At 58.0% G+C, this 27609-nt stretch overlaps 1 protein-coding gene across 4 annotated transcripts in view; it reads left to right on the top strand.

Moving 5' to 3' along the window:
- The window catches only part of SRRM3 (serine/arginine repetitive matrix 3), a 53084-nt gene extending 25749 nt beyond the window's left edge, over window positions 1–27335 (top strand). The window contains exons 3-17 of one of the 4 annotated variants that reach the window (XR_003508618.1): window positions 2046–2147; window positions 8753–8881; window positions 9002–9082; window positions 9599–9628; window positions 10095–10157; window positions 10261–10296; window positions 12352–12402; window positions 12949–13053; window positions 13626–13803; window positions 23603–23958; window positions 24595–24810; window positions 24901–25038; window positions 25370–25449; window positions 26231–26296; window positions 26622–26691. Coding sequence is in view for 3 of the 4 variants with exons in the window: in XM_027526922.1 (XP_027382723.1) it covers window positions 2046–2147; window positions 8753–8881; window positions 9002–9082; window positions 9599–9628; window positions 10095–10157; window positions 10261–10296; window positions 12352–12402; window positions 12949–13053; window positions 13626–13803; window positions 23603–23958; window positions 24595–24810; window positions 24901–25038; window positions 26622–26847 (1711 nt within the window). In the remaining variant the exon portion in view is untranslated. Of the gene's footprint in view, window positions 1–2045; window positions 2148–8752; window positions 8882–9001; window positions 9083–9598; window positions 9629–10094; window positions 10158–10260; window positions 10297–12351; window positions 12403–12948; window positions 13054–13625; window positions 13804–23602; window positions 23959–24594; window positions 24811–24900; window positions 25039–25369; window positions 25450–26230; window positions 26297–26621 lie in introns of all 4 variants that reach the window. The other 3 variants (XM_027526922.1, XM_027526924.1, XM_027526925.1) reach the window with 3 other exon arrangements.
- Window positions 27336–27609: the final 274 nt, after the last annotated feature.

The raw sequence follows: 27609 nt of genomic DNA, 5'->3' as shown, positions 1-27609 counted from the left end.
CTAGGAAATGCTGGATCTGGGCAAAGGCAGGCAGAAGGAGACATTTTCCACTCTGGAGACCTCTTTTAAAATGTATTGTCCCCTCACCCCACCCCAGCCCCAGAGGGCAACCCAAGAAGTCCCCAGAGCAAAAATGAATTTGATGCATTTTTCCCAAATGGTGGAAGTGGCAGCGAGGGAGCCAGACTGGCTGGGGAAGCAGCTCAGCCAGGAGGCTGGGGTGCTGAGACAGGCATCCTCGCCCTGCCTACCCTCTTCCCCGTCCGAGCCCTTGACTATTAGCCAGCCGGGCCTCCTGCATGCCCTTGAGTTGGCAGGTGCTGCTACACCCACAGGGCATGGAAGGTTTGGGTACCAGCCTCCTTCTCCATCTCAGCCTTTGCCTCCTGGGAGAGCAGAGGGGAGAGGTTCAGGTGATTATGGATCCAGGACCCTGCTGACCTGGGAGGGGTCTAGGGTAGAAAAAGGCACAGAGCCTGGGACAGTTAGACCCTCTGTCCCCATCGATCTGGGACAAATAATCCTCAATCACCACCATTTCTTGAGCACCTACTGTGTGCTAGGCACTGTGCAAAGTGCTTTTACGTATCATCTCCCTTAATCCTACAAGAATATTGAAAGGCAGGTTACTATCCCATTGCACAGATGTACAAACTCAGACCAAGAGAAGCATGTGGACTTGTCCAAGGTCACAGATCTAGAAAGTGGGAGCACTAAGATTCAAAAACTGTCGCACCAGAATTCAAAAGCATTTTTGGAGGCCCCATGTAGCAGGCAAGGTGCCAGATGCTGGGGACACAAGGTCAATTCAGACAGACAAGGTCCCTGTCCTCGGGGAATTCCCAGGCCAGTGCAGGATGCAAAAGAGTCAACAGATGAAGACTAGCCCAGAAACCACTCCTCCAGGAGGAACCAGGAGGCTGAGGTTGCTATGGAAACACAAATGTTAGCACCTAACCTGACTGGGGAGGCAGGAGGACTCGTCCTGCTGTAAACTTCCCATGAGTCACATCTTTGTGTTCAGCCATGGTTATTTCCACAGAGTAAACCTGGAAGTTAATTTATGAATCAAAAGCTGTATTCCTTTTTTTTTTTTTAAGGTTTTTGAAAAGAATTGCGAAATTGCTCTCCAAAAAGGCTGAATCAATCCCAAATGCTTGTTGAAGGAGAGGAGGGAAGAAGGGAGAAAAGAGATGGGGTCCCTAACAGGGAAGGATGTACCGTTTTCATGGATAGGGTTGGGGGGTGGGCTTGCTGTGTGCACAGAGAGCTCATAGCCGCATGAGAGAGGAGGTGGGACTCCAGTTCCTATTTGGCCACCATCATTTCTGTCCAGGGCGGCCCAGGAGGAGGAGAGGGTGGGAACTTAGGAGACAAGACTCAGTCAGCAAAAGCCACTGACAGCTGGTGTGTGCTGGGCACAGGGCCAGGGGCTGGGTGAGCACAGACGCCCCAGGGGTCAGCATGGACATGGGCTGGGAGGCCTGGACAGCTGTCACACTGGTGGTGTGAGAGAGGTGACAGCGACCCCAGGATGCAGGAACAAAGTTGTGGAGTAGATGATTCTGGGCTTTGGTCCCCAGCCTGAGACTGGGCTCAGGGAGGGAGGGAGAGCGGAGGAGAGAAGTCAGGAGCCTCCATCCAAGGCCCAGACTACATCCACCCACAACCCCATCCCAAGCTGGGAAGCCATGGATCTACCCCTGGGATCCTGGACTGGCTACTTGGCAGCTTGACCTTGTAGAGGCGGGGATGTGCTGAGGACCTCCCCAGGAGGTCTCCTCACCTCTGGGAACACTCCCTTTAGTTTATGTGTTGGTTTGCCTGGTTGTTGGTTTAGTTGGTTGGTTGACTGGTATGGTGCAAAATGGGTTGGCTTTGAGCTTCCCCAGTGCTGAGAACCTTGTTGGTGGTGTGACCTTGGACAGGTCCTATCAAGCTGGAGAGTGCCCACGTGACTGAGAGCTGGGAGGAGAGGCTGGGGGGGCAGGTGGGGAGGAAACCAGAACCCAGACTGCAGCTCTCACCTTCCCTGTGCCCCGCAGGTACTCAGAGGAGGAGACCCGGCAGAAGGTCAGGACTTTCCGGCAGATGCTGATGGAGAAGGAGGGAATGCTCACCAGGGAGGACCGGCCTGGGGGCCACATGTGAGTGCTGCCAGGGTGGGGAGGCCCAGGGCAGGGGAGGGTGCAGCCTGCGGCCAGCCCTGGGCAGCCTTTCCCAGGGCTCACTCAGGTGGTCAGGGCTGGAGGTGGGAAGAAAGAAGAGGAGGCGGAGAGGCCATGGGTCTTGTCCACCGGAAGCTCTGGCCTGGCCCAGGGCACTAGGCAAGAGCCGCTGGGCACCTGGGCATCACTGAAGTCCTCTCCCTGCTGCCTGGGGTTCTATGTCTGGCCCAGCGGTGGGAGAGAGAGCCCAGATCTCATCTCTGGGAATCTTGGGCTGCAAACCAGGAGACTAGAGAAGTGTTCTGTCCTCAGTGTTGTTATTGGCTGATAGAATAGTCCCTCCGCCCCAACTATTATCACCTAGATAGTGGCCTGCAGAGTAAACACGGATGCTGGAGAGAAATGACCAGCACACCAAAAGCCATCACTGGCTCGGCCAAAGGCCCATCCAGTAAAGAGAGCACAGGCTCTGTAGGGGTGACATCTCTGCAGCTGTCACAGGACAGGAGGAGCACCGGGTGCTGTGGGCTTCAGATAAAACAAGGAGGTTACAGGGAGGCAGACTTCATCTCGGAGAACCATCAACCACTCGAAACCATATAAAGTGGAGCAGCTGCCGTAGGAGGGCGGGGCTGGCCTGTCCCTGCAAGTGTCCCGATGTGACGGCAGGGTGGGCATCTTGCTGAGACCCTAAGTCCCTGGGCACCTTTGTTGGCAGGAAAGTAAAACAGCAGCAGCACCTTCTGAATGCTTTTCCTTGCTGTTGTCTTGAGGGCAAACAGCATTGCAGAAGTAGATGGACCTCGAAGACAGGGAAGCCCAGCCTATAGAAATTGTAGACTGTTTCGGGTTGGGGGGTTCCCCTGCTAACCCCACTTAGCCTCACTTCTCTGGCTTGAGCAAGAGCGCGAAGCAGAGTTGGTGATGGTGATTTTCCCTGATGGTCCAATGGTTAGGACTCCACACATCCACTGCAGGGGGCACGGGTTCAATCCCCAGTCAGGGAACTAAGATCCCAGATGCCACATGGTATGGCCAAAAAGGGGGGAAAAACCCAAAAACCAGAGTCACGCCAGCCTCAGGCTTGTGGGGGTTTGTGGGTGCTCTAGGGGAGCCAGGCTCAGCCGGCCTGCTCTCTCCCCACAAGGTGGGAAGAGGTCACACCACTACCACCGTCTCCCGAGCCTCCCAGAGCCCACAGCACCCCCTCGGCAGGGGCTGTGGCTGACTCAGAAACACCCCGCAGGTTCATCCCCGCCCCCAGGCCAGGGTGAGCTCCTCCCTTCCTTCCCTTCTCAAACCTCCAGACAGCCAGATCTGTCCGCGCTGCCCGTACCACCTCCAAAACCATCAGGTCCTGCCTGTCTGACCCGTGCCCCCTCAAATGCCCCCAGGCCTCCTCTGGAAAAACAGCCACCCTCTCCCCTTCCATCCAGTGTGAGGGCAGGAGGCCTCTTCCAGAACCTACCTTTGCCACCTTTTCAGGGCCCTTCCAGTGATAACCGCCCCTCCAGCCCACACCTGCTGCTCTACCCTCCCCTGGGCTCCTTCCTCTTAGTCGGCTTCTGGTCCTTCCCCAACCCTGCTTTCTCCTCCAGCCACCAGCCCACACGTTTCTCTCTTTTCTCCATCAGATTTCTATAGAGCATGTGGTACACGTTGTCTCCACTTCCTTAAGCCACGGAGATCTGGCTTCTGCCCCCATGACTCGCGTGACCTGCTGCAGCTGTCTGAGTCTTGCTTGGCCTGGCCCGGGCACCTCTGCAGGCCTGGCCTCTCCTGGCACGTGCCACCACTCCATTTCCCTTCTGGAAACCTGCTTTCCCTCTCCCTGGCTTCCAAGAGTCAGCCCTTTGTGACTGTCTTCCTGCCCCTCTGATGGCTTTCTGCTCCTCCCTTCCTCCTGCCCACTTCTAAGGTCTTGGCTCCCCACAAGGATCTGCTAGGTCCTCAGGTCTCCTTCCCTCTTCTTCCTGGGGATCCCATCCATCCCCAGCTGGAACACTCTCCTGTTAGTGGATGACTACCAAGCTTTTTCCAGTAGTCCTAATCTTCTCTTTCCTTGAATGAATGAATAACGCATTTGAGAACCAGAACATGTTGGGAAAGAGGTCACAGAAAGGTTCCATCGTCCGAAGAAATGTCTTGAGGGTCTGTGCTGTACACCCAACCCTGTGCTATGAGGCGGGGAGGGAAGAAGAAAAAGACACGCTCCCTGCTCTCTGGGTGGAAACACAAACCTCCAAGGAGGACTCCTGCTCTGGAAACAGGGGAGAATAGACTTGGCAGGGTCCCAGGATCCTACTAAAATGTCAAAGACATAGAAGACAAGTTTGTTAGCAGTTTGGTTGGTGGCTCGGACAATAAAGAATCCACCTGCAAAGGAGGAGACCTGGGTTCGATCCCTGGTTCGGGAAGATCCCCTGGAGAAGGGATGGCAACCCATTCCAGTATTCTTGCCTGGTGAATCCCATGGACAGAGGATCCTGGTGGGCTACAGTCCATGGCGTTGCAAAGAGTCTCATATATTTGCCCTGTGCTATGAGGAGCTATAGGAGAGGCCCCAGGCCTGATTTATCTCTGTTCCTGCCACCCTTGCCCCCTCCCCCCAGCCCCAGTAGGCCTGGCACGCAGGCTGAGTGAGCAGAAAGGGCAGCCCCTTTGCCTGGAAGCCTCCTTCTCCTCTGTGTGAACTCAGTCATCTGTCAATTGGCCATTAGGCTCCTGGCAAAAGGGAAACAGAACTAGTTAATTAGTGAAACTGCTGTCAGGAGGAAGAGCGTGTGACAGGCATCTCTTCCCAGGTCAGAGCCCTTCCCGGGAGCACCGGTCCAGCAGGAGTCGCGGGTGATGCTGGGTTCAGCCCCGATTGGCCCTTGGTCCCTCTGCAGTGGACTCTGGCTGGGCCTGCTTTGGTCAGCTCTGTGGGGCTTGGTGTGTTCTGTCACTGGGGAAGAACGCCTCCCCTGCCTATTCCACAGACGTAGTGAGGAGTAAACTTGCTAACAAATGTGAACTTAAGAGCAGAAAACACTAAAATGATCTAGAATTCAGCGCAGACACTCACAACTGTGTTTACAAAGCAGGGAAGGGGTGGCTAAGCTAACGTCCACAGTGAGGAAGCCCAGCCAGTAGAGTCTAGGGCCGGCCTGTGTGCACATGAATCTCAAAGTCAATTGCTTAGGTGAACTTGCATTCTTAATCAAAGGTCCCCAAACCATAGATATTTCTTTCCCTCTCTGGGGCCTCAATTTTCTCATCTGTGAAATGGGATCATGCAATTTCTCTAAATCAGGAATTGGTTCTGAGTGGAATGTGAACCATGGAGAACCATTTATACATTAGAGAACATTCTCATGAGTGGTGTTATTTGTGATATATATTATATTATGAGCCAGGAAGGTCAGAACAGGAGAACCCAGTGTTCTAGCCCTGAGAAAGCCTGCGAAGTGGGCGTGGTGGCACCAGCTACACAAAACCAGCAGTAGAGGCCTCAGCCTAAGTCTGTTTACATCCCTGGAACTGCCAGGACAAGTCTTAACCAGAAGGTTCTGAGACCTTGTATGTCTCTCCAAACATGCATCTCCTCTATGCCTGTCTATTTCTTTAAAATTTTTTTTATTTATTTGGCTACATCGGGTCTTAGTTGCGGCACATGGAATCTTCATTGCAGCATGCAGGATCTTTTTTTTTTTTTTTTTTATCTGCAGCGTGTAAATTCTTAGCTGTAGCATGTGGCATCTAGTTCTGTGACCAGGGCTTGAACCTGGGCCCTCCTGCATTAGGAGCACAGAGTCTTAACCACTGGAACACCAGGGAAGACCCCATGCCTGTCTTTCCATGCTTCCAGCAGATAAAAGATCCCAAGTCAGCCTCTTAGAAAGGTCTGGAAAGTAAGAGAGGTCAAACGATAAGGTCTCAGGGAGGGAGGATGGGGTGGGGCAGGGGTGGGGAGCCCTGTCCCCAGCACAGGGGTAGAAAGGAAGGACGTGTCTAGGGGTACAGCCAGCGCAATAAGGAGGGCCCAGTGAGGGCCTGGACTTAGTGGCTAACCCAGCTCGATGTCAGAAGGCAAGAAAGGATTCCCTGCCTTCTGTCGGGATCAAGGGAAGTTCCCTCCTCCCACCAGCTCACCCACACAATGTTTGTGGTGCCCTTAAGTTTTGCCAAATGGGATTTCTTTGGAAGGAATGATGCTAACGCTGAAACTCCAGTACTTTGGCCACCTCATGCGAAGAGTTGACTCATTGGAAAAGACTCTGATGCTGGGAGGGATTGGGGGCAGGAGGAGAAGGGGACGACAGAGGATGAGATGGCTGGATGGCATCACCGACTCGATGGACGTGAGTCTGGGTGAACTCCAGGAGTTGGTGATGGACAGGGAGGCCTGGCGTGCTGCGATTCGTGGGGTCACAAAGAGTCGGACACGACTGAGCGACTGAACTGAACTGAACTGAAGGTGTATGTTGTCAGGCATTTGTGTGGCTGAGGGCTGTGTGGGCATGATGGGCCCTGGGACAGGCTGTGGAGTTGGAGATTTCAGGGACAGGAAGTAGGAGGCCCCTGGCTTCAGGAAGAGGAGCGTGGAGAAGAGAGGAGAGGTTTGAATGAAGGGATGTGTGGGTGTTTGGCTCTGTGGGAGCAGAGCAACGACATGACCATCCATCCACCCAGAAAAACCTCTTGTAACACCTGTGTGACTTCTAGGCTGCCAAGGCCAGGACCATGTTTGGGATCCAAATAACATTCTTTTTTTTTTTGCCGCACTGTGAGGCATGTGGGATCTTGATTCCCTGACGGGGAATCAAACCTGTGCCCCTTGCAGTGGGAGCAGGGAGAATGGACCACCAGGGAAGTCCACCAAATGACATTCTTGACACAAGCCTCAAGGCTAGCTAACCTTGACCAATTTGGGTTACATTCTTCTTTCTTTTTTTTTTTTAAATACAAAAATCAGTCTTCAAAGAGCTACTTAGTGGGTGCTCTGCTGGAGTTTGTGCCTGAAAAGCTCACCTTGTAGCTGTGATCTTGCCCAGTCTGTTTCATGTGTCAAAACCACTTTTCTCCCTGGAAGAGGAGGTGTTGGTGTGTGAGTGTCCAACTGTCTAGCAATGGTGACTGCGCGGAAGACCACAGTCGCGGGCCAGGCCTCCTGTCAGGAGCTTCATAGCCAGACTCATACTTAATCCTCTCCTCAAAGCTGGGCTATTCTTTTCCCAGTTGTATAGATAAGGACCCAGAGGCTCAGTGAGCGTGGTAATGCCTGGATTCAGACCTGTCTGTGTGAATCCAAAGCTCATGTCACATCTTTAATGCTCTGCCATCCCAGCCCTGGCCTCCCTTGCTCTGGGCAGGAAAAGGATGAGCCTGGCAAAACTAGGCTCCATCTGGGAGGGGCGCTGTCTGAGCCGGCGCAGGAATGAAAAATGCAAGATGTGGGGCCATCACCCTGGACCTGGGCCTTTGGAGGGTCCGTTTCTGGGCGTGTCCAGTAAAAAAACAAATTTGGACAACATCAGGACTTCAGGGAATTGTCATAACCATCCTATAAGATAATTAGGATTCCCCTGTTGAAAAAAGAGGTTCAGAGAGGGAGCGAGTGTGACAAGCACTGGGTCACACAGCGACTCAGGGACAGTGCATAATTAGGGCACATGTGCAGCTTCAAAGCTCCCACCCTTGCCTTAAGCCCAGCAGCCTTTAAGGACAAAGCACCCGCTTGTCCAAGTGCCCTCCGGGAGCAAACGTCGGTGGCAGAAGATGGCTGGGGGCTCCTGAGCCCGGGAGTGGGGACCAGATGCCGCGGTCCCTGCCGAGTGAAGGGGAGAGCGCGGCAAGATGGATGGGGAGCCCCGGAGGCGGGCAGGGTGCCGAGGCCGGCGCCCGCTGCCACTGGGCAGTGATTGATGACAGCCCGGCAGCGGGAGAAGAGCCGCCAGGCCTCCGGAGGCGGCGGAGAGAAGGAGGAGAGGCTATGAATATTTCAGAGAGGCAGCGGGGCTGGAGGGAGGACCGGGCCGGGGGGAGGCGGGGAGGGGGCGAGGGGACCGCGGGATTAAGGAAGGACAGATATCAGAGACGGGGGAGCTCAGAGAGGGGGAAGGGTCTCAAAGAGAGAGCGGGGCTCGGCGGCGGAAAAGGGGTGCTGCGGAGGAGAAAGGGGCTTGGGACGAGGCCTCTGGGGTTAAGGGTGCAGGGGGGCTCAATGAGGGGGACTGAGGCGCAATGAAGGGGACCGAGGGGCAAAGAATCCGTGTCGGGAGGGGCCTCAGCGAGGGGAGGGGCACTGAGGAGGAGGGGGCGCCCAGAGGGTGAGAACCTAGAAGAGGGGGCTAAGTGAGGGGGGAGGGCTCGGTGCTCCTCTTTCTCTTCTGCAAAATAGGGCACGGTTGGTTGGTTGAGGATGGGGACAAAATAGAGCAGCGCTGAGGCTGGCGCCCTGTGAGGGAGGCTCCCGGTGTGGTTCCCCAGATCCCCCCCGCCATGACCTTCGAGGGGTCGGGGCCATCCCCACCTCGCCGCCCGGGTCAGCGGGAAGGCGCGGCCGCCGGGCAGCAGGTGCTGAGCGTCCTTGTCGCCGGCAGCGTGGCGGAGACCCCGCGGCTGATCGAGGGCGCCGAGCTGGGCCTGGAGTACGCGCCCTTCGATGAGGACGACGGCCCGGTGGACTGCGACTGCCCCGCCTCCTGCTACCGCGGACACCGGGGGGACAGGTCAGCGCCCGCCGCGGCGGGGGGTAGGGGGTGGGGGCGGGGGCCGCGGGGGCCGCCCCTCCCCCGTCACCTCTGCCCTCACCCCCCGCCCCGCCCCACCCCGCCCCCCTTCTCACCCAGGACCAAGCACTGGTCCAGCAGTTCCGCGTCGCCCCCTCCCAAGAAGAAGAAGAAAAAGAAAGGCGGCCACCGGAGAAGCCGGTGAGAGCCGCACCCCCCCCCACCCCCACCCCCCCCTCCCGGGCTGGAGGCGTCGGGAAGGGCGCGGGGCCCCAGGTGCCCATCCCCGGGCAGGCAGGGCTCTGACACCCCGCACTGTGGGCCCCGCCCCTCAATGAGCCAATGAGCCCCTCCCCTTCACCAGACCCTTTCCCCCACTGAGTCCCCCCTCCCCACCCCAATGTCCAGCCACCCCCGAACTGCACAGGCCTACGACCCAGCCTCACACCTCGGACCATCTGCTCTTGGTCCCCAGCACCCTTCAGCAGGGGTCCTGCACTCCTCCCCAACACCTCCCCCCCCCCCCCCCCCCCGCCTTCCCCCTCCCCCCTGCAAGTGCCAGCGGCAGGGGAAGAGGGGCTTGGCTGGGGTCACCTATGGCTCCCCATCTCTACACGCGCCTTCTCCCTTGTCCTAAGTAAGGCCATGGCAAATGTCTGGAGCCCACACTAATCCCATCCAATTGTCTGTCTCCCCTTCTTTCTGCCCCACCCTCAGCAAAAAGAGGAGACTAGACTCTGAGTGCAGGTCAGTGATGAGGGTGGGGCAGGGAGGGTCCAGCTGGGCGGGGAGAGGATGTCTTTGGGTGGGAGAGGGTCCAGAGCCATCCCCCAGAGGCTGGAGGCTTGCACCTCAGGGCCTGGGCACCAGCCCACATGCCAGCGCTTCCCCGCAGAGGCCAGAAATACCATCACTGGAGCCTCTAACCTTTGGGTTTGAAACAGTCCTGGCTCACAGTGCCTAGGAGCCTGGAAAGGTGACGAGGGGACAACGCAGGCAGCTCCATCAACCTCTCTCAGAGACCTAGTGGACCCTCAGGGCCTTGATTCGCTGTAGGATGGCAGTTGGCTTGAAGCCCTGGAATCCCCTTTCCAACTTCAAGGCCCCAGGTTCCTGGGCTTTCCCAGCCATCTCCACCACCATGCCACCCCCACCCATCCCGGGGCCCCAGTTCACTATACACACCCACCCATGCCTGTCACTATGTCCGCAGCTGTGGGAGCTCCTCACCCCTTCGCAAGAAGAAGAAGAGTGTGAAGAAACACCGCCGAGACAGGTACCCTCTGTCCCCAGGGGCCTCCGCTCACTTCCGTGGGACCGCCCCCCACCATGACCAAGGCTGTGCGTGGGCTCAAGAGAACCCTTCTGTGGCCCTACAGGTCTGAATCTGGGTCCCGGAGGAAGAGGCGGCACAGGTGAGTGGCGCCCCATGGAGGTGGAACAGGAGGACATGGACAGAGGCCAGTGGCTGCCCTGCAGGGCCCGAGGAAGCCACGATGGGAGGAGCGTTGCCAGGGTCCTGTCTGCTTCATCTTCCCACACCAGGGACTCCTCCCCAGAGCCAGACAGAGCGCTGGAGGGTGGGGGAGGAGGAAGGCCATCACAACTCTCATTTGCCCAATGAGTCAGCCTTGCCTTGGGAGCCCCAAGAATGTCCAGACAACACAGTATATCGATCCAGTGTCCAAGGGATATATCTGTGGAGGTGCCAGTCGGGAAGACAGAAACATAAGGACCCCAAATTCGCAGAGAAAGGGCCTGCAGGCAAAAGGATCTCCCTGAAGTAGAAAGGTTCAGTGAGTAGGAGATAGGGCAAGCAGGCTGTGCCTACATGTGAAGTTTCTGGGGGGCCGGTGCCAATCCCCAACAGGCCTAATTGCCAGAATGTGAAACCTCCACTCTGTGGGGCTTGGAGCCAGAAAGGGGCTCTGAGCACGACAGTAGGACAGTGACTTTTTCAGGACGGATTGCAGAGAAGGAGGCGTAAGGCCAGAACCCAGGTAGAGGCAGGCATGTGGAAAGTGGAAGAAAACTCAGCGCGGAGGACAGCAGGCTGTGGGGCAGTCACATCCCCACTGTTGGCATTGGAGCCAGACCCACCACCCCCCAGCACCCCTGAGGAGGGGCAGAGTTCTCAGTTCCATTTCCAGCAGTGAGCATTTGCCCATGGCCACACCTTAATCCCAGAGCTTCCCCGGTGGTTCAGCGGTAAAACAATCTGCCTGTATTGCAGGAAATGCAGAGATGTGGATTCGATCCCTGGGTTGGGAAGATCCCCTGGAGAAGGAAATGGCAACCCACTCCAGTCTTCTTGCCTAGAACATTCCATGGACAAAGGAGCTGGTGGGCTATAGTCCACGGGATCACAAAATAGTGGGACATGACTGAGCGACTAAACAATACCACCACCTAATCCTGGCTCTCCCAATCCCCCGGTTTCCCATCTCCCCCCTCCCCTGCCCTGCTCCAGTCCTTCTGGGCCAATGGGGGCCCCTCCTGCCCCTCAGTGGTCAGCATCAGCTTGCATAGATCCTCTGTCCCATTCCCGTCAGTCCTGGGAAGGACCTAGAGATGAGCTGGAGCCAGACCCGCTCCCCATGGGGAGCCTGAGGCCCAAAGCAGGCAGCCTGGGTTCTAGAACCCAAACCTCTAGAATCCTGGGCCTGCCCCCGACCCACTCTGCTCTGAGGTGAAACACATTCTGGCATTTCTTAGCATCACCTTGTTTCTGGTCAGAAGGAGGCATCTGTTCAGGGCTAGAGGGATTGAGCAGGAGTCTGGTGACATCAAGGAGAGTGGGGCTGAGAGACCAAAGGGTAAGACCTTAGAAGCCTGAGCAGAAGCTTCTTGGTCCATCTTGGTCCATCTCAGTCAAAGGCAGAAGGAGCTGGGCTGAGGGGCTCATCCCAGACAGCAGGATGAGATGGAAGAGGAGCCAGAAGAGTAATCCCAAAGCAGGAAGATCATTAAGCCCAGGGGAAAGCATTTCTTTCCTAAGCACCAGGCCTGGACCACATAAGACAGAGGGGCAGGAGGCCTGGACTCTGCCCTAGAGAGCCCCGTCCGAGGGAACCCGAGGCCCAGGGGACACAGATGAGGTCTGGAGGGGCCACCCTCACCATGGCGACTCATCAGAGGGGTCTCTCCCAAGACCAATGTCAGATGGAAAGGGCAGGTCACCCCTCCTTCTGGGGCCGTGGTCACATCTCCTATGGCACTCCTGGGGAACAGAAGTGGGGCCCAGATGCAAGGTGATCCAGGCCAGGACTTACAGGAGAAGGAGGGAAGAAGGCCTGGCAGAGTAACAGGGACCAAAGCAGTGGGGTGGGGTGGGCAGGTCCACACCAGCCCAAGAGAGGAGCACACCTCAGGACCACACCTGGACACAGCCCAGGGCCCCCAGGCCCCACCCTCCCCAGGCCAGCTCCAGGCTCAGGCTGTGCTGTCATGGTAGTCTCTGCTTTCTGTAGATCTCGAAGCCCCAAGAGCAAACGAAAAGAAAAGAACAAAGAGAGGAAAAGGTGAGTACCCTCTCCCACTCTCCAGACCCTCAGCACGCACTCCCATCCCCCTATAAAAACCCCCTGGCCTTCTGGAATCACAGAATCAGGCCCCTTGAAGATAGCTCATTTTTGTCCCTGCTGCCCAGATGGAAAAATTCAGACCCAGAGAGGAAGTGGAGAGTGCCCCCTCTCCGCCCCCATCGCAGTCATAATACCAGCTGAGGGCTGAGTGAGATCCTGGGAGGCTGGGATTGCCTAGAGAGAAGGACGCCTTTTTCCTAATACTGACAAATGACCCACATGGACTAGCTCTGTACCCAGGATGGGCACGGCTTGTGTTATTTTTGTAGGAGACTATGTGGGGGGAGGTATGGGGGCCATGGGAGGAGAGGGAGGCTTTGGAGGTGGAGGTTATGGGAGGGGAGAGTATGGGGGTGCCCCCCATGGGCTATGGGGGCAGGGGTAAACTACATGAGGGATGGAAGCAGGGGCTTCCATCAGGCCTTCACAGGGATCCCCCAGGGAGATGGGGCAGAACGTGAGGGCAGCCGATTTCTCTCCCAGGCCGCACACAGAGTCCCCAGGCCGCAGGTCCCATCGTCACAGCAGCGGCAGCTCCCACAGCCCCTCCCTGTCCTCCCATTACAGTAATTCCAGATCACCCAGCAGGTAGGTGCCAGGCTACCAGGGGGCTCTCAGGGGTGGCCGAGCTTGCTTTCTGCTGGAGAGAGGGTGCCTGCAGTCCCCAAGGCTGGTTAGTGGCGCTGGTGGACAGACAGGAACAGCTCAGTGGGTAAATTTACTAGGACAGCTGTGCTGAGCACATGCGAGGTCGCTTCCGTCGTCTCCAACTTTTTGTGACCCCATGGACTATAGCTTCGCTATATCCCCACCAGGCTTCTCTGTCCATGGGATTCTCCAGGCAAGGAGACTGGAGTGGGTTGCCATGGCCTCCTCCAGGGGATCTTCCCCACCCAGGGATCGAACCCTCACCTTTTACATCTGCAGCTTCGGCGGGCAGGTTCTTTACCCCCAGCGCCACCTGGGACCGTGGTACTGCCCTTGCCCAAAGGCGCCCCCGACTGTGATTGGGGACCAAGGCAATGTGAGGGCTGGCAACTTGCTCTCTCCCTGGAAGGGTTTCCTGGCGAAGGGAGGGGGCAGGGGAGGGGGTGGGGGAGGAAGGAGGGAGGGGCGGGAGCTTGCAGACCGGGCGTCCCACGCCGGCTCCCCCCATGCAGGCTAAGCCCCAAGCACCGAGACGACGGGCGGAAGACGGGTAGCCAGCGGTCCAGCGGGAGCCGGTCGCCGTCCCCATCCGGCGGTAGCGGATGGGGGTCGCCCCAGCAGAACGGCGGCAGCAGGCAGCGGAGCGGAGCGCACGGGGGCCGCCCGGGCTCGGCGCAGAGCCCGCTCGATGTACGTACGCTCGGCTTTGCGGAGGGTTCCCGCCGCGCGGGCTGCGCCGAGCGGGGTCGGGGGCGGAGCGGGGTCGCGCCGGGTCGCCGCGGGGTAGGGGCCAGTGAGTGCGAGGGGGCCGGCCGCTCCCCGCTCCCCGGGGCCCTGCCCGCACCAGAGCGGCCAGGAAGGCCGGGTGGTTTCGCCCAGTTGGCCTTAGTGTCAGGGTGAGGGGAGTCTGCACCCCTGACCTTGGTACACTGAAGGCCAGAGCAGGCTGACCACTGGGCATCAGCCAGTTGGGTAACGAGCTGAAAAGGAACCCAGGCCTTCGCCCCGCTTCCCGCGGGCGTATGGGGGTAGGAGGGGGCGTGGACTGTGGTAGGGGTCGCAGTTGGGATACAAGGTTCAAGAATCAGGACCGCCCCCCCCCTACCCCCCGGGCGTCATTGGCGCCCTGAGTCTCCCTCTCCCCACCGATTCCTTTCCTCCTCTGGAGAGCCCTTCCTTCCTCAGCCCCCTCACAGCCCCTCTCCCTCTCTCAGATCCCTCCCTCGTCTGTCCCCTTGCATTTCTGCAGTCCCTGCTCCAGGGAAAACCTGTCCTTTGGGGGCATTGCTTAGACAGGGGTCTCAAACCTGCAGCTTCACTTCCCTCGGCCCATCCTTCCTAAGGCACCTCCCCACACACACGGCTCCCTCAGAGGTGCTGTCCCCACCCAACCTCTAGGAGGCGCACAGACTCCGGGAGACCCATGGGCGGTGTGGTGACTGGTGAAGAAGCCTTTCCTGGGTGGATGGGCTGGGCCAGGGTGGGAGGCTCTCCCAGGTCCCCCCAGAGGCCCACATCCCCTTTTGTCTGTCCATCTTAGAGTCCAGGGTGGAGCCCCTCACAGGGAGAAGGGGACTGCAGTGCTGGCAGGGGCACCGGATGGGCACAGGGGACTTGGGGTGGGTAGGCCAGCAGGTCCCCCCCACCCGCCCCAGACCTCAGGTCTCAGCAGCAAACATGTACGTGTCGGTCAGTTTCATTTTGATTTTCGGCTGTTTCCTTTCACTCCTTTTCTTTTCTCAAACACCCTTACTCCCATGGCCTCAGCGAGCAAAGCCAAGGGCAGCTGACAAAAGGCTCTGAGTCTCAAGATGGTTTTTATTTAAGGACATCCCCTGTCTTGAAACTGCCCCACCTGGACAGGGTGCCAGGCTCCTGGGCTCCGAGGGGACTCGTTGGGCTACGTAGGGAGGATCACTCCCGTGTCCCTGGGTCTGTCTAGGTGAGGGGAGAGGGCTCACAGAGGTAGCTGAGGGAGGCCAGGAGAGGGACTGGTGCCATAGGCCACAGAGGAGACATCCAACTCAGACAAACCCCATAGAGCGTCCCCATCCCCAACCCCGTGGGCACAGAGCTGGATTAGAACAGCGCCCCAGACACCTTCTCCTGGAAACTTCCTATCTTCTGACAGGCCAGAAATGCAGGTTCTCTCCATCAGGGCCCTCCATCTCCCCCATCCCCCTACCCCCGGCCCTGGAGGCCCGAACAACAGCCAGAAAGCGCCCAGGGCCTGTACAGACTTAATGGCCAATTAAGTAAAACCCCAGGAGAGGGCAATCACGGAAGGCCGCCTAGCTTCTGGCCGTGGGGAGGAAGCCTCTACAGCACCCCAGTCCTGTCTCCCTATCAAACATAGGAGTTGGCACTGCCCTGGGAGTTTTCTAGAAGACAACACTTTGTTACTCTTCCCGCCAAGCATGCCCCCCAGATCCCTTCTACCCCTTGCATCCTAGGAGGTCTGGGACTTCAGAACATCCCAGGCCTCTCCCCCGAACCTCATCCCCTCTTGCCTGCAGATCCTTTCAGAGGAGTGAAATGACATGAGTTCTCATTCCAGGGAGGTGAGGTGGGCTCTGGGGTCACAGACTTTGGCCAGTAACCAAAAATGTCTTTGGGAAAAAGTACCAGAGGGTGGGGAGGTATTCTTGGATGCTACCTTTAAAAAAAAAAGAAAAAGAGAGAGAGAAGCAAATGGGAAAAGAAAAAGCTCACCGTTTTTTAACCCCGTCTATGTTTTTGTTTGTTTTTTTTTAGCCTCCCATTTGAAACGTGGTAATACTGTGATTCCATTTCTTGTTTAGCCGGCAAGGGGAGAGGGTGGGGAAGTTTATGTAATTTTTCCTGTTATTTTGTTTTTCTTCGTATTTCCTTTCTTTTTTTCATTTTGTGACGTACAGAAATGCAAAGCATCTCTCGGGTTTTTTTTTCCTCTATCTTCTATGTTGTTCTAGAATTTTGCTTTTCTGTGTGTTTCTGTGGGGATTGCTCCTTCTAATGCAGAGATGGTTTTTGAATCTCAAGTGAACATTAGTCATATACATATCTATATTTTTTTCCTTTGTAATCAGGATTTAAAAGGGAAGATAACTCTTAAAAAAAAAGACTCCTGTACCAACAGCTCCTGCCAAACCTTGGGCACCAGCCAGCCCTCCCCTCCACCTCAGGGCATAAGCTGGGACTGCTTCAGCTTTTAAATTAACAAAAGATGGTGCATCCGTGTCTCAGTCTATAAGGAACCTTGATGAGAAGCTGAGAAACACAGGGAAGGCAAGAGGTCATCATCCATTGCTTCCCAGAGCCCTGAACTTTCTCAGTGCCATTCCTTCCAGGTCTCAGATCCTTAGGAGGCCCTGGAGCAGGGAGCTGAAGACACCCGATAGAGTTTAATTCAGGTGAGGGTTGCAAAGCCAGATACTCTCAGGCAAAAGAAAAAGTCCATCCTGGGCTAGACTGAGTGCTAAGCTCCCAACACATCTCTTAGTCGTCCCATTCCAGGGCAGAACTGAGCCCCAGAGGGATTTCTGGGTTCTGCTGTTTATTGTTCCCTGCGACTCAGAGAGGTCAAGTGACCAGCTCAAGGTCACACCGCTTTTTAGAGGTTGATCCAAAAGGAGACCGCAGCCTTCTAACCTCAAGACTCCCAGGCACAGCCAAGATGTGGGAGGGTTGTCAATAGAAAACCCACTCCAGGAGCCCTGAGCAAGGGGAGGAGGACGTGGGAGGTGGCTGCTGGGTGTCTCAGCTCCTGCTTCCCTCCCTGGGGATCCCACCAGGTGTCAAGGCCAGCTTCCAGCTCTCTCAGCTCCCCAGCACGGGAGCCTGCCCGCACCAAAACCAGGCTGTGGGTGGGCCCAACATTACACAGCCCAGTTCTACACGATTGGTGCCTCAGAGACCCACAGAGTCCTGCGCCCCCACAGTTCCCATACATGTGGGGAAATAAACAGGCACAGAAAGGGAAAGGAGTGACTCAAAGCACGCTATGTGGGACAGACGAGGAAGATGACTTCACGGGACAAGTCCTTCCACCCCATCTCGCCTGCCTCCCTCCACCCCCAAGAACATGCTTGCTAGCTCTGCGCTCCCCAGCACACAGGCTGCAGGTTTTGCAGCCTTAGGCAGTAGGGCCACCTGCCTTGGCTGTACCTGCCCCTAGTGTTAAAGGAAGCCTCGCTGTTTGGTGAGGATGGCAGAGGACTTTGGGAGCAAGGCCCCCAGCCTTTCTCTGGCCTGTGCCTCGGGCTCAAGTCTCATCATCTAATGGGTGGCCTAGAGTGACTCCAAGAAAACGTGCCCATGGATCTCCCCAACCTGCCTCATCTCAGCCTCCCCCTCCCACCCTACCCCCACAGGAAAGAGCAGTGACCACAGCTGTAGGGCGGCAGTCAGGATAGGAAGGGACATCTTGGCATTTCTTCCAGGATGAAGACAGAAGGGATGAATTTTGCTAAAATGATACTGAAGCCAGGGGTAAAGGGGAGTTGAGGCTGAGCCAGTCCTCCAAATTGAGTCCGTGGTTGCCTTCCCTTTTAAATGCATGATCCCTTTCACCCCATCAGTCCACTCTGATCGGCCTTGTTTAAACAGCTTTTCTCTTCTGTCTGGGTCCACCTTCCCCTCTGTCTTCCCCCCTCTGTCTGTGTTTCCTTCTGCCCTTGTTTCTCTGTGTCTCTTGGTCTGTCTGTCTCTATGTGTGTCCCTCTTTCTCTTCCTCACCACCTCTCCCCCTGACTTGGGCCTCTCTCCCCATATGCTGCCAGCCCCTCCTTCACCCGTGCTGTGGTTCTGTTCCCATCAGCTGCTTCCTGCATGCCCTCGGGAGGTTTTCTGTTGTTTAAAGAGTTAAGGAAAGGTTGACTCTTGGAGCGCGTGGGTTAAAAAAAAAAAAAAAGCAAACAGAAATGGCTGGGCAGGATCTCACTCCCATCCCTGGGACTAGACCGAAAGCCGCAAGGCTGCCCCGTGCCGATTCAGAGGGGGAGCACAGCTTAGCGTCACTGTCTTCCCGGATTCTGCATTCCCAATGCGGAGACCTTCTTTTCTCTTTTATTATTGCATTCCCGTCCCTGACCACTGAGAAGGTAGGTATTCCGGCTCCGCTGTGCGCCGCTCCCATCTCCAGATAAGCCCCGCCACTCTGCTTGGTTTGAATGTGGTTTTCTTTCTCTCTCAATCTCTCAATCTCTGGTTGGTTTTTCTGCCCCTTCCATTTTCTTTCTTTTAGTGACTACTCATTTGTAACTTGCATTTTCTCCAAATGAGCTGCAAAGCTGTGTTTCCTGGTTTGTCCTTTAGTTTTCTTGACTTTCCACACCCCCCACCCCCACAGCTTTTCTGGTTCATTCTACCCTCCTTTCCCACCTTCCCCTTCTTCTCCATCCTGCCCCCAGCCCCTCCTTCGTGGCCCTCTCTCTCTCTCATTTTGTTGTCCGAATGCATTTCTGTGTGGTTTAGCATTCTGAGTTTGTGTTCCCTTCCTGAATTGTATGCTTCGGTCGAGCCAACTTGATTTCTGTTTTCTGGAGTAGCTGTTAAGCCCCTGACCCTTCAGCCCTGCCCATCCCCGGGGCCACCCTGGGCAATGAGCAGTGTTGGAGGGGGTCTGTGCTGGGCCTGTTGGCCTCCAGATCCTGGAAGAAGCTCTGGCTGAGGTCAGGTCTAAGGAAACAGTTCTGTCCCACCCTCCAGGGCCTGCTGGACCCCTTCGGTCCTGCCCTGGCGGCAGGTGGAGCTAGCAGGGAGCCACAGACTCTGGGGTGGTAGCTGGCATCAGGGCTGAACTGCCTCACTGCTGTATCTTCTGGGCATTAAATGGTAGTTGAACTGCAGGGGCAACACCAGCTGGCCAGGAACAGGTGCCGGAAGTACACAGTAGGATGCCTGCTCGGCAGTCTCTGTGGGGCAATCTGAGAGATGGAGAGGATGACTCTCAGCTCACCTGCCCACTGCCTGGACCATAACCCAACCAGACCGGGACTCCCTCAATCCCCCAGCGTCCTTCCATTCTTCCAAATTTGAGCTAAATGCGGTGCCCCAGTGCAGATGATCCAGAAGGGACAGTTAGCAAGGGCCAGGGTCCCCCCAAGATGCTGAGGCAGAACTAGGCCTCGATCCGGGGACCTGGGACTCCCAGCTCAGTGCTCATCCAGGCACGCGGAGGATCAGGAGTCGGTCCTCAGGGACCTCACCTCCCCATACTTGCCCTTGACACTGTCTCCTGTCCCACCTGGGAGCCGCTGCAGAAGTTTGATATCACAGCCCTTGGGAGGCCTCAGCAGGGCTCCATCCTGAGCTTTTGACAGGAGAAAGGCTGCCTATTCATCCTCTCCTTCCCACCCCCATGTTGGCCCCAGAGGTAGGTCCTGGGGAGGTCACCCACCAGAGCATCCCTCATTCCTGGGTGGTGCTGGAGGGCAAAGAAGGAAACTGCTCAGGGAGGGAGAAAGCACTGCTGGTCTGCTGGAGGAGACTCTGTCCCAGCCTCATGGGAGAGTGGAGGCCTCACTTTCAAGGAGTATCCGATGTGACCAGGGCTCCTGAAATGGGATTTTCAGATGCTGAGTTAGAGGGGGTAATGGTTTCAGATGCTCACTTGTTCTTGTCCTAAAGGATACCAGGATCAGATGAGCGCCCTCTCCCTTACTATTCTTGTCTTTCCCCCCCAAAATGTCTTACATAATAAGCAAAAGATGGCAGGTAGCAATTGGTACCAAGGAGCTGAGAGGCTCCTGAGAGCAAGGCTCAGAGGCAGGTGAGGTCCTTCATTCCTGCATGCACACACTAGGCCAGCACCTGCTGACCCTCCTCCATGCCGGGCCCCATCTGGGTGTCCATGCCAGGGAGAGGCAGGCAGACCTGGGTTCACAGCCCCCACCTGCCAGGCCGGAGGACTGACAAAGGTCACTCAGAACGATGCGAGGGAAGAGATGAACCATGGATAAGGAGCTAGTTCCTGCTGGTCATGGTACCCCCAGCCCTGGCACAGCCTGGCTCAGTCCACACCAAGGGAAGGAACAAGGATCTGTGGGATCATAGAAGAGAGCACCCAACTCAGGGTGAGGATCAAGAGAGGCTTCCTGGAGGGAGCGGCCTTGAGCTAGGGTAGAGGACTGATAGGAATTAGCCATGCTGTTGCCTGGAGAATCCCAGGGACGGCGAGCCTGGTGGGCTGCCGTCTATGGGGTCACACAGAGTTGGACACGACTGAAGCGACTCAGCAGCAGCAGCAGCAGCAGCCATGCTGTGGAAAAGAAAGTGAAGGGGAAAGAGGCAGGAAGGGACAAGAGTCCCTAAGAGCAGGCTCCTGGAGATGTTTGGAGGTCCTTGGCCACCAGTTCTGCCCAGCTATGAAGTTCCATGGTGTCTGGACTTGGATGTCCCTAGACTTCTGGGAAGAATAAGAGCCCAACTGGAGATGAGGCTTACCCTCTGGCAGGATCAGGGTGATTCTTTCTCCCCGGCTTCTGGAGGCATGGATGGATCAGGGTGAGACGGGCTCTAGAAGTCTCCCCAGGGAGGTGCTATCTGCTACCCTGTCCAGCACAGCCTTCCTCCTATCCTCTTCCATCTGGGGACTTGGGTGATACCTCATGGGACCCCAGGCTTTCCTGCCCTGCTCTGACCCTATTCATCTGTAAAGGGACCATGAGTCATTTGACCTCTGAAGAGAACCTCTCAACCCCTGTACAGGCCTACCAAGCAAAGATCCACTTATCCCCCACGATACCAACAGAGAAACTGAGGTTCTCAGAGTTGACCACTTCCTTAAGGTTTCGTAGCGAACTCAAATCAGAGCTAATCCCAAGGTGTTCCACCTTGCCGGTTAGTATCATCTTGGGCTCTGGCAGCCATTTGCCTTGAAGGAGGTGAGAGGGAAGTGGAGAAGAGCTTGGACTTCAAGACATGCTAAGCGGAAGGCATCCAGATCCATGCTGGGGTGTGGTCCAGGGGCCTGGACCTTAGTGGTTAAGATCCTGGAGACGTCTTTCTCATTTGCCTCCTCTGGAAGGAAAAGGATGCTGGATAACAGAACCTAGTTCTGGGAGCTTGGGCACTGGGGTGGAGGGGGTCTATGTTAGAAGAGATGAAGGTCTCTTGGTGATGTCTACTGAGAATGGACTGCCATTTCAGAGGGGCCATGGCTGAACACTCCGGTCTCCATGTCTCCCAGTAGAGGTGAGCTGGTGATCAGGAAGGTCAGGGTACTCAAGGGGCACCCCAGTCCCCAGTGATATCCACTCTGCCTGCCTATGCCTGCCTCTGCTCTAAACAGAAGCTCTCCCAGGCTTCATGGCCCATTTGGCTTTGAACAGCTGCTGTCCTCACTATGGCTGGTGTTCACTGACTGCTGCACCCACCAATCACGAGCTAGCTACGCCCTGCCCCGAGTGGGGCTGACTTCTTGGTTGATGGGTTCATGCTTGCACAGAGAGGTCTTGACACCCCCAATCCCCCACACCACCTCCATCTGGAAGTACCCAGGGCCATACCAAGGAAGCCACACTCCTTCTGGTCCCTGGCAGCAAGGTGCCCTGAGACGTGGCAGGTGGTTTTGCTTTTCCCTCCAAAGAGGCTGCCAAAGGAGCTTGGCCCAGAGCCTGCCCCTTTCCCAGGACTCCCTGGCTGGGCCCTGGCCCATGTAAGGGCCTGACTTCCTACCTCAGTAACTTGTATCGAGGCCGTATTAGATGCCAAGTTCTGTGATAAAAACTGAGGTTACAGGGGACTTCCCTGGTTAAGTAGTTAAGATCCTGCACTTCCAATGCAGGGGGTGTGGGTTCGATCCCTGGTTGTGAAATTAAGATCCCACATGCTGCTCAGTGTGGTACAGCAAAAAAAAAAAAAAAAAACAACTGAGGTTACAAAGCTGACTCCTACACCAAATTGGCCCTGAAGGTACTCATAGTCAAGTTGGTGCTGGTGACTGAGGGATGGGGAGGAATGAGGGACAGACAGACTCACAGACAAGTGCAATCAACTGTTACTGGCCAGAAGCCCAAGGACAGGAGGAAGGGTCAGTTCTGTGGAGGGAGGGGGATGGAAAGGGGAGTCAGGGAATCCTGGAACATTTGCTCTGGAAGGGACAGCCAGAAGCAAAGTCTGGTCCTGTCATTTCGTGGATGGGAAACTGAGGCCCAGAACGGGCAAGCAACTTGGCCAGGGTCACTCAGTGAGGTCGGTAGTGGCAGGCTCTCAGAGCTCTGGTTCCCAGCCAGGGCGCTTACCGGTTTTCTGTAGCCTGATCCTTGTGTCCTGAGTCCACTTTCGGAAAAACATTCCACATCTCTATCCAGCGGTCGCTCCAGAGGTGACCCCTGGGCACAGGCCCAAGGAGCCGGGCGCTGCCGATCCTTCCTCCAGAGGCGGCATGGCCTCCTCCCGGCCTAGAATGGGGTGGTTGCGTTTCTCTCTCTCTCTCTATCTCTCTTGCATTTTTGTGAATCTAATGATGAACTTACGCTACCACACTTTTCCCTTCTCTTACACATCTTACCTACTAAAGGAGGAAGTGCCACTTTATTGGTAAGTGGACGTTAACCAAGAGGGACTTAAAAAATCAGAACTTAAAAAAAAAAAGAAAAAGAAAGGAAAAAAAAGAGAGAAACAGAAAGACAGTCGGGTGCTACTGACAGCTCCACAGATCTCTGCAGGGTCGGAAAACAAAGAAAAAAAAAATGTTAACAGAAAAATGTCAGTTCCCCAGGAGTTCAGACATTGTTTTTGATTTTTGGTATCTAATGACATTTGTGGATTTTTTTTTATTTCTGTTTTTCCTCCCTTTCTTCGGTTCAGTTTTGAGTTCAGTTGTCCCGCCCCGCCCCCACCCCATCTGTGTGCCGTGTGCCCCCCACCTCCACCCCCCCCACCCCCACGCGCTGGGCGGCCTGGCCTGGTGGGCTGGCCCTGGCCCGGCCTCCCCAGTGCCCGCCCTCTCTCTTCTCTCTGCCGGGATCCTCCATCCCGTCGAGGGGCGGGGGGCAATGCCAGCCCCCCCATCCCCCGTGCCCGTACTGGATGCCCCTCCCTGTCAGCCCCCCCCCCCCGCCCCCACCGCTCCGTCCCTCTTGTGTTTGCATGCCGAGAACCTTGCATGAGCTGCACTGTTGAGGCCAGAAGGTGGACACTCAGGAGAGGCAGAGGCAGGGCAGGCGCGGGGAACCGTGTGTGCGATGCTCCGGGACTGGCAGGCCCCCGGCCCGGGCCCGGTGAAAGCTCCCTCTCCTTCTCTCCCCCCACCCCACCCGCCCTCTCTGTCCCCCTTCGCCCTCTGGTTCCTCCTCTGGATCTGCCCTCTCTCTCCGTCTGTCCTCTTCTTTCTCTCTGCTGCGCTAACCTCTCCCCTGTCTCTCCTCTCTGCTCGGCTCTGTCTGCCCCCCTCTGGACTCTCCGTCTCTGCCCCGTCTCTGCCCCGTCTCTGCCCGCCCCTGTCGCCCCCGCCCCGTCCCCTCTCCACCCCGCTCCGTGCCCTCTCTGCCTCTCTCCCCGTCAGAAGCCCAGCTCGCCCTCGCCCAGGGCCCGCGACCAGGCGGAGGCCGGCGCAGCCACGCCGCCCGCGCGGGGGAAGGAGAGCCCGAGCCCGCGCTCGGCGCCGTCGTCGCGGGGCAGAGGAGGCCGCGCGGCGGGCGGGGCGGCCAGGCGGCGACGGCGGCGGCGGCGGAGGCGGCGATCGCGGTCCTCGGCGTCCGCGCCCCGCCGCAGGGGCCGCCGGCGCGCCCGGCCAGCGCCGCCCCGGGGCTCGTCGCGCTCGCTCAGTAGGGCCCGCTCCAGCAGCGACTCGGGCGGCGGCGCCCCCGGCCCCGGGCCCGAGCCCGGCTCCGAGCGAGGCCACGGCGGGCACGGGAAACGGTGAGCTGGCTCGGCCCCAGGGACCCGCCCGGGGCTCCCTTCCCCGCATTGAGCACTTACCTCCGCCAGCCCCCTTTCCCCACCAGGCCCTCGCCCCCGTCATTCTCCACGCACCGAGTTCCCCCCACCCCGCAGATCACCCTCCTCCGACGGAGCACTGCCCTCCCCGACGGAACACCCTCCCCCCACGGAGTCCTCCCCCTTCCCTGGTGGTCCTCCCTCCCCACGCACTGAGTGCCCCTCCCTCCTCCTCCCCCAAGCAGACCTCTTCCCCCATCTCCCCGCTAAGATCCAGGCCCTCTTCCCACGCTAGCAAACCCTCCTTCCTTACTTGCCCCTCCAACCCCAAGATCACTCTCCCTCGACGGCACGGAAAGGCCTCTTCCTCACTGATTTCCTCTCCCCGCTCCAGAGCCCCGCTCCCTCCTCCCGGAACCCACTCCCTGCCCCTCCCCCAACCCCCTAACCCCCGTCCCCTCGCCAACCCCATAGAACCCCTTCCCCTCCCAAGACCTTTCCCCTCGAGGGGGCCCCCCTCACTCCCTTTCCTGTCACCCGGGGCTCCCCCTCCCCTGCTCAGGGCCCACTCTCTGCCAGCTGAGCGTCCCCCTCCTGTCGCCGTGCCCCCTCCTCCAGGGCCAAGGAGCGGGCCCCGCGCACCCGGCCCGCCAGCACCTCGCCGTCCCCGGGCAGGCACGGCGGGCCCGAGGGGAGGAGCTCGTCGCGCAGCCCAGGCCAGCACCCGCGCTCCTGGAGCTCCAGCCGCTCGCCCTCCAAATCCCGCTCGCGCTCGGCGGAGAAGAGGGCCCGCAGCCCCAGCCGCTCGCCGTCGCCCAAGAAAACCCTGGGTCGGTAAGTCCAGGTCCAGGGGTGGCGGCGGCGGCGGCGGCCCCGGCCGGGGGCGGCCGGGCCGCGTCGCTCACCCCGGGCCGGGCCCCGCAGGGACAAGGACGGGGAGAGCCGCGCGAGGCACGCCGAGGCCGAGGCCGCCCGCGCCCGGCGCCGCTCCCGCAGCTACTCGCCCATCCGCAAGCGGCGCCGGGACTCGCCCAGCTTCATGGAGCCGCGGCGCATCACCAGGTAGTCAGGGGCCGGGCAGCGGGGGTCCCCCACCTGAACCTGGTGCAGGGACGAGGGGGCGCCGGAGGAGAGGAGGTGGGGGTTGGGGAAGGGAAAATGGGGGGTGGGACCCGAAGACTGGGGCAGGCTCGGGAGGAGGGAGGCCTCCGGCCGGGAAGCGTCCGGGAGGCCTGGAGGGGAGGGGCCGGTACTCGGTCTGGGGACAGCAGCAGGCAAGGAGTTCGGCTCTGGAAGATTCCAGCCATCCCTGTTGGAGCCCCTCCCTCCTCCTTCCCGCCCCTCATTTACCTCCTGGCAATGATGTCTCTCTCCTTTTCTCCTTCATCTTAAGGTCCAGCCTGCTGAGTGGCCTGTGGCCAGCCTGGGGGCCGGGTGGACCCCCTCTCCACAGGCCGCAGGGGAGATACCCATGTGAGCTGACTGGCTCTGTTCAGCTGTCTGTTTGCCTCTCCTTTTCTCACTAACCCTTTCTGCTCACTTCTCAGCCCGCCTCACCCCCGGGGAGGGAATTTGGAGGAGGGGGCAACAGCAGTCTGGTCTCTGGGGCAGTTGGGAGAGGAGCCAGTCCCTCCCACTGTGCCCACACAGTCTGTCAGGACTGGGGCTCTGGGCCTGGGTCTCCAGGTGAGAGGATGGTGTGCATTTGTGAAAATCACTCTGCAGCCCCAGGTCCCTGACATGGGATAAAGGGCCACAGGCAAAATGCTGAGCTGCCTCTGCTCTAGCCTTGCTGGGCAGCCTTAGGAGATAAGCCTGCCTCTCTGGGCTTCAGTTCTCCTATCAGAGCTAGAGGCCAGCCTGCCAGGCTTGGGATATCCCCCCCAGTAGATAACCCACATAAGCAGGGTGCCCAAAGACAGCTAGACCTCCATGCCTTCCACCTGGCACCCACTTCTGCCCGCTCCCAGGCTGCCTCCTCCTCCCCTGCAACTAACTTATACCTGTTTTCTTTCTCAGAATTAACCCCACGCAGTGGGACGCTGTCGCCTCCTTAACCCTATTTTCTTTCCTCTGGGTCCCAGTCTCCTGGCTTCAGACTAACTCCGGGCCAGGGGGAGGTAGTGGAGTAAGGTGTGGGGGGCTGGGGGGCTTGGGCCAGGGCCTTGGGCCTGGGCAGCAGTGGCCAGGGGCCTCCTCCTGTTCCCTCTGAGTGACCTGAAAACCAAAATCCTCAATTCTTTGGAGGAACAAGGAAGCAGGACTGAGCCATATTCACAAACCCTCCCAGGCACAGAAGCCGCTGCTTAGCTTGGCTGATGTGAGTTGACTATATTTAAAAGTTTCGTTTATTCAACAAATATTTATTGAGCACCTGCTTCAATCAAGCAGAGACTTGGTCCCCTTTCCCTGCAGGAAAAACAAAGTGATCAACATGAAATTGGCTAGGGACCACTGCCTGTCTAATCCTGTGGGGGCAGGGGTGGAGGGGGAGGCGGGGAGAATTCCAAGGCCGAGATCAGAGGAAACTGAGGCAGGCAAGCCCTGGCCACTGCTGGGGATGGGCTCAGGGCCAGAGTAAGGGCCCGGGACTGGCAGAGCTCAGGGCCCCGAATGGCCTGTAATCGGCTTTTCCCTCCCGGCAGTGCCCGGAAGCGTCCCATCCCCTACTACCGACCCAGCCCCTCGTCCTCCTCCAGCTGCCTGAGCAGCGACTACTCAAGCCGGAGCCCCAGCCACAGCCCCAGCCCCGGCCACAGCCACGGAAGCTACAGCAGCCGCAGTCGGACCCGCAGCCGCACACGAAGTCCCTCCCAGACCCCCACTCCCAGCTACCACAGCCGGAGCAGCTCAGAGAGTGGGGGCTTCTGAGCCCAGGGAACCCAGCTTCATGCCCCCTGGCACAGGGCAAGGCGAGGGCCCCAGGAGCCATGGGAGGCAGTGGGGCCTGCACCCCACTGCTACAAAGAGGTCCCGGGACTGGGGAAGACCTTGAGGGTGGTGGGTGCCCTGAAGACAAAGAGGAGCTGGATTCTGCTGCTTCTGGAGGGTCCCCACCCCACCTCCTGCTCACCCACGCAGTCCAGGGAACAAAGAGCCGTTTCGAACACAGGGATCATCACCCTTTCCTGCTTGATGCCAGCTCACCAGGCTGAGGACCTCAGTCCAGTGGAGCCAGGGACATCCTCTTAAAAGTGCCAGACCTGGGAGCCTCCCCTGCCACTCCCTAGGGCCCTCAGTTCCTCTCCACCTCTGGGTGGACACGGAGTGGGACAGCAGGCAGGAGCTAAGTTAGACAGAAGGAGGAACGGCCTAACCCTCGGTGCACCACCCTCCAGGCTGGGGAACCCCCTCCTTCTGAGCTGGCTGCAGAAGGACCCTGGCTGCAGGCTAGAGGCTGGCCCCACGGCCTCCACAAACCCCTTCCCTGGCTCAAGAGTGCACAGACTCCGTGGGGCCCCTGAGCCTTAGCTCACCCTTGGTCCCACCTCTTCAGGCCAGGCTCTCCCCTCCAGCCGTTGCCCTGTGCTCTTCTGGGCCAGGGCTTCCCCAGGCCCAGACAGGTCAGGCTGTCTGCGTGACCCGAGATGGGGCCTACAGACCCCAGCCGCCCCTGACTCTGAGATGAAAGGG

This window comes from Bos indicus x Bos taurus, chromosome 25, assembly GCF_003369695.1.
Source record: "Bos indicus x Bos taurus breed Angus x Brahman F1 hybrid chromosome 25, Bos_hybrid_MaternalHap_v2.0, whole genome shotgun sequence".
Taxonomy (NCBI): domain Eukaryota; kingdom Metazoa; phylum Chordata; class Mammalia; order Artiodactyla; family Bovidae; genus Bos; species Bos indicus x Bos taurus.
Note: the sequence above shows the minus strand (reverse complement) of the source record. Positions and strands in the feature narration are given on the sequence as shown.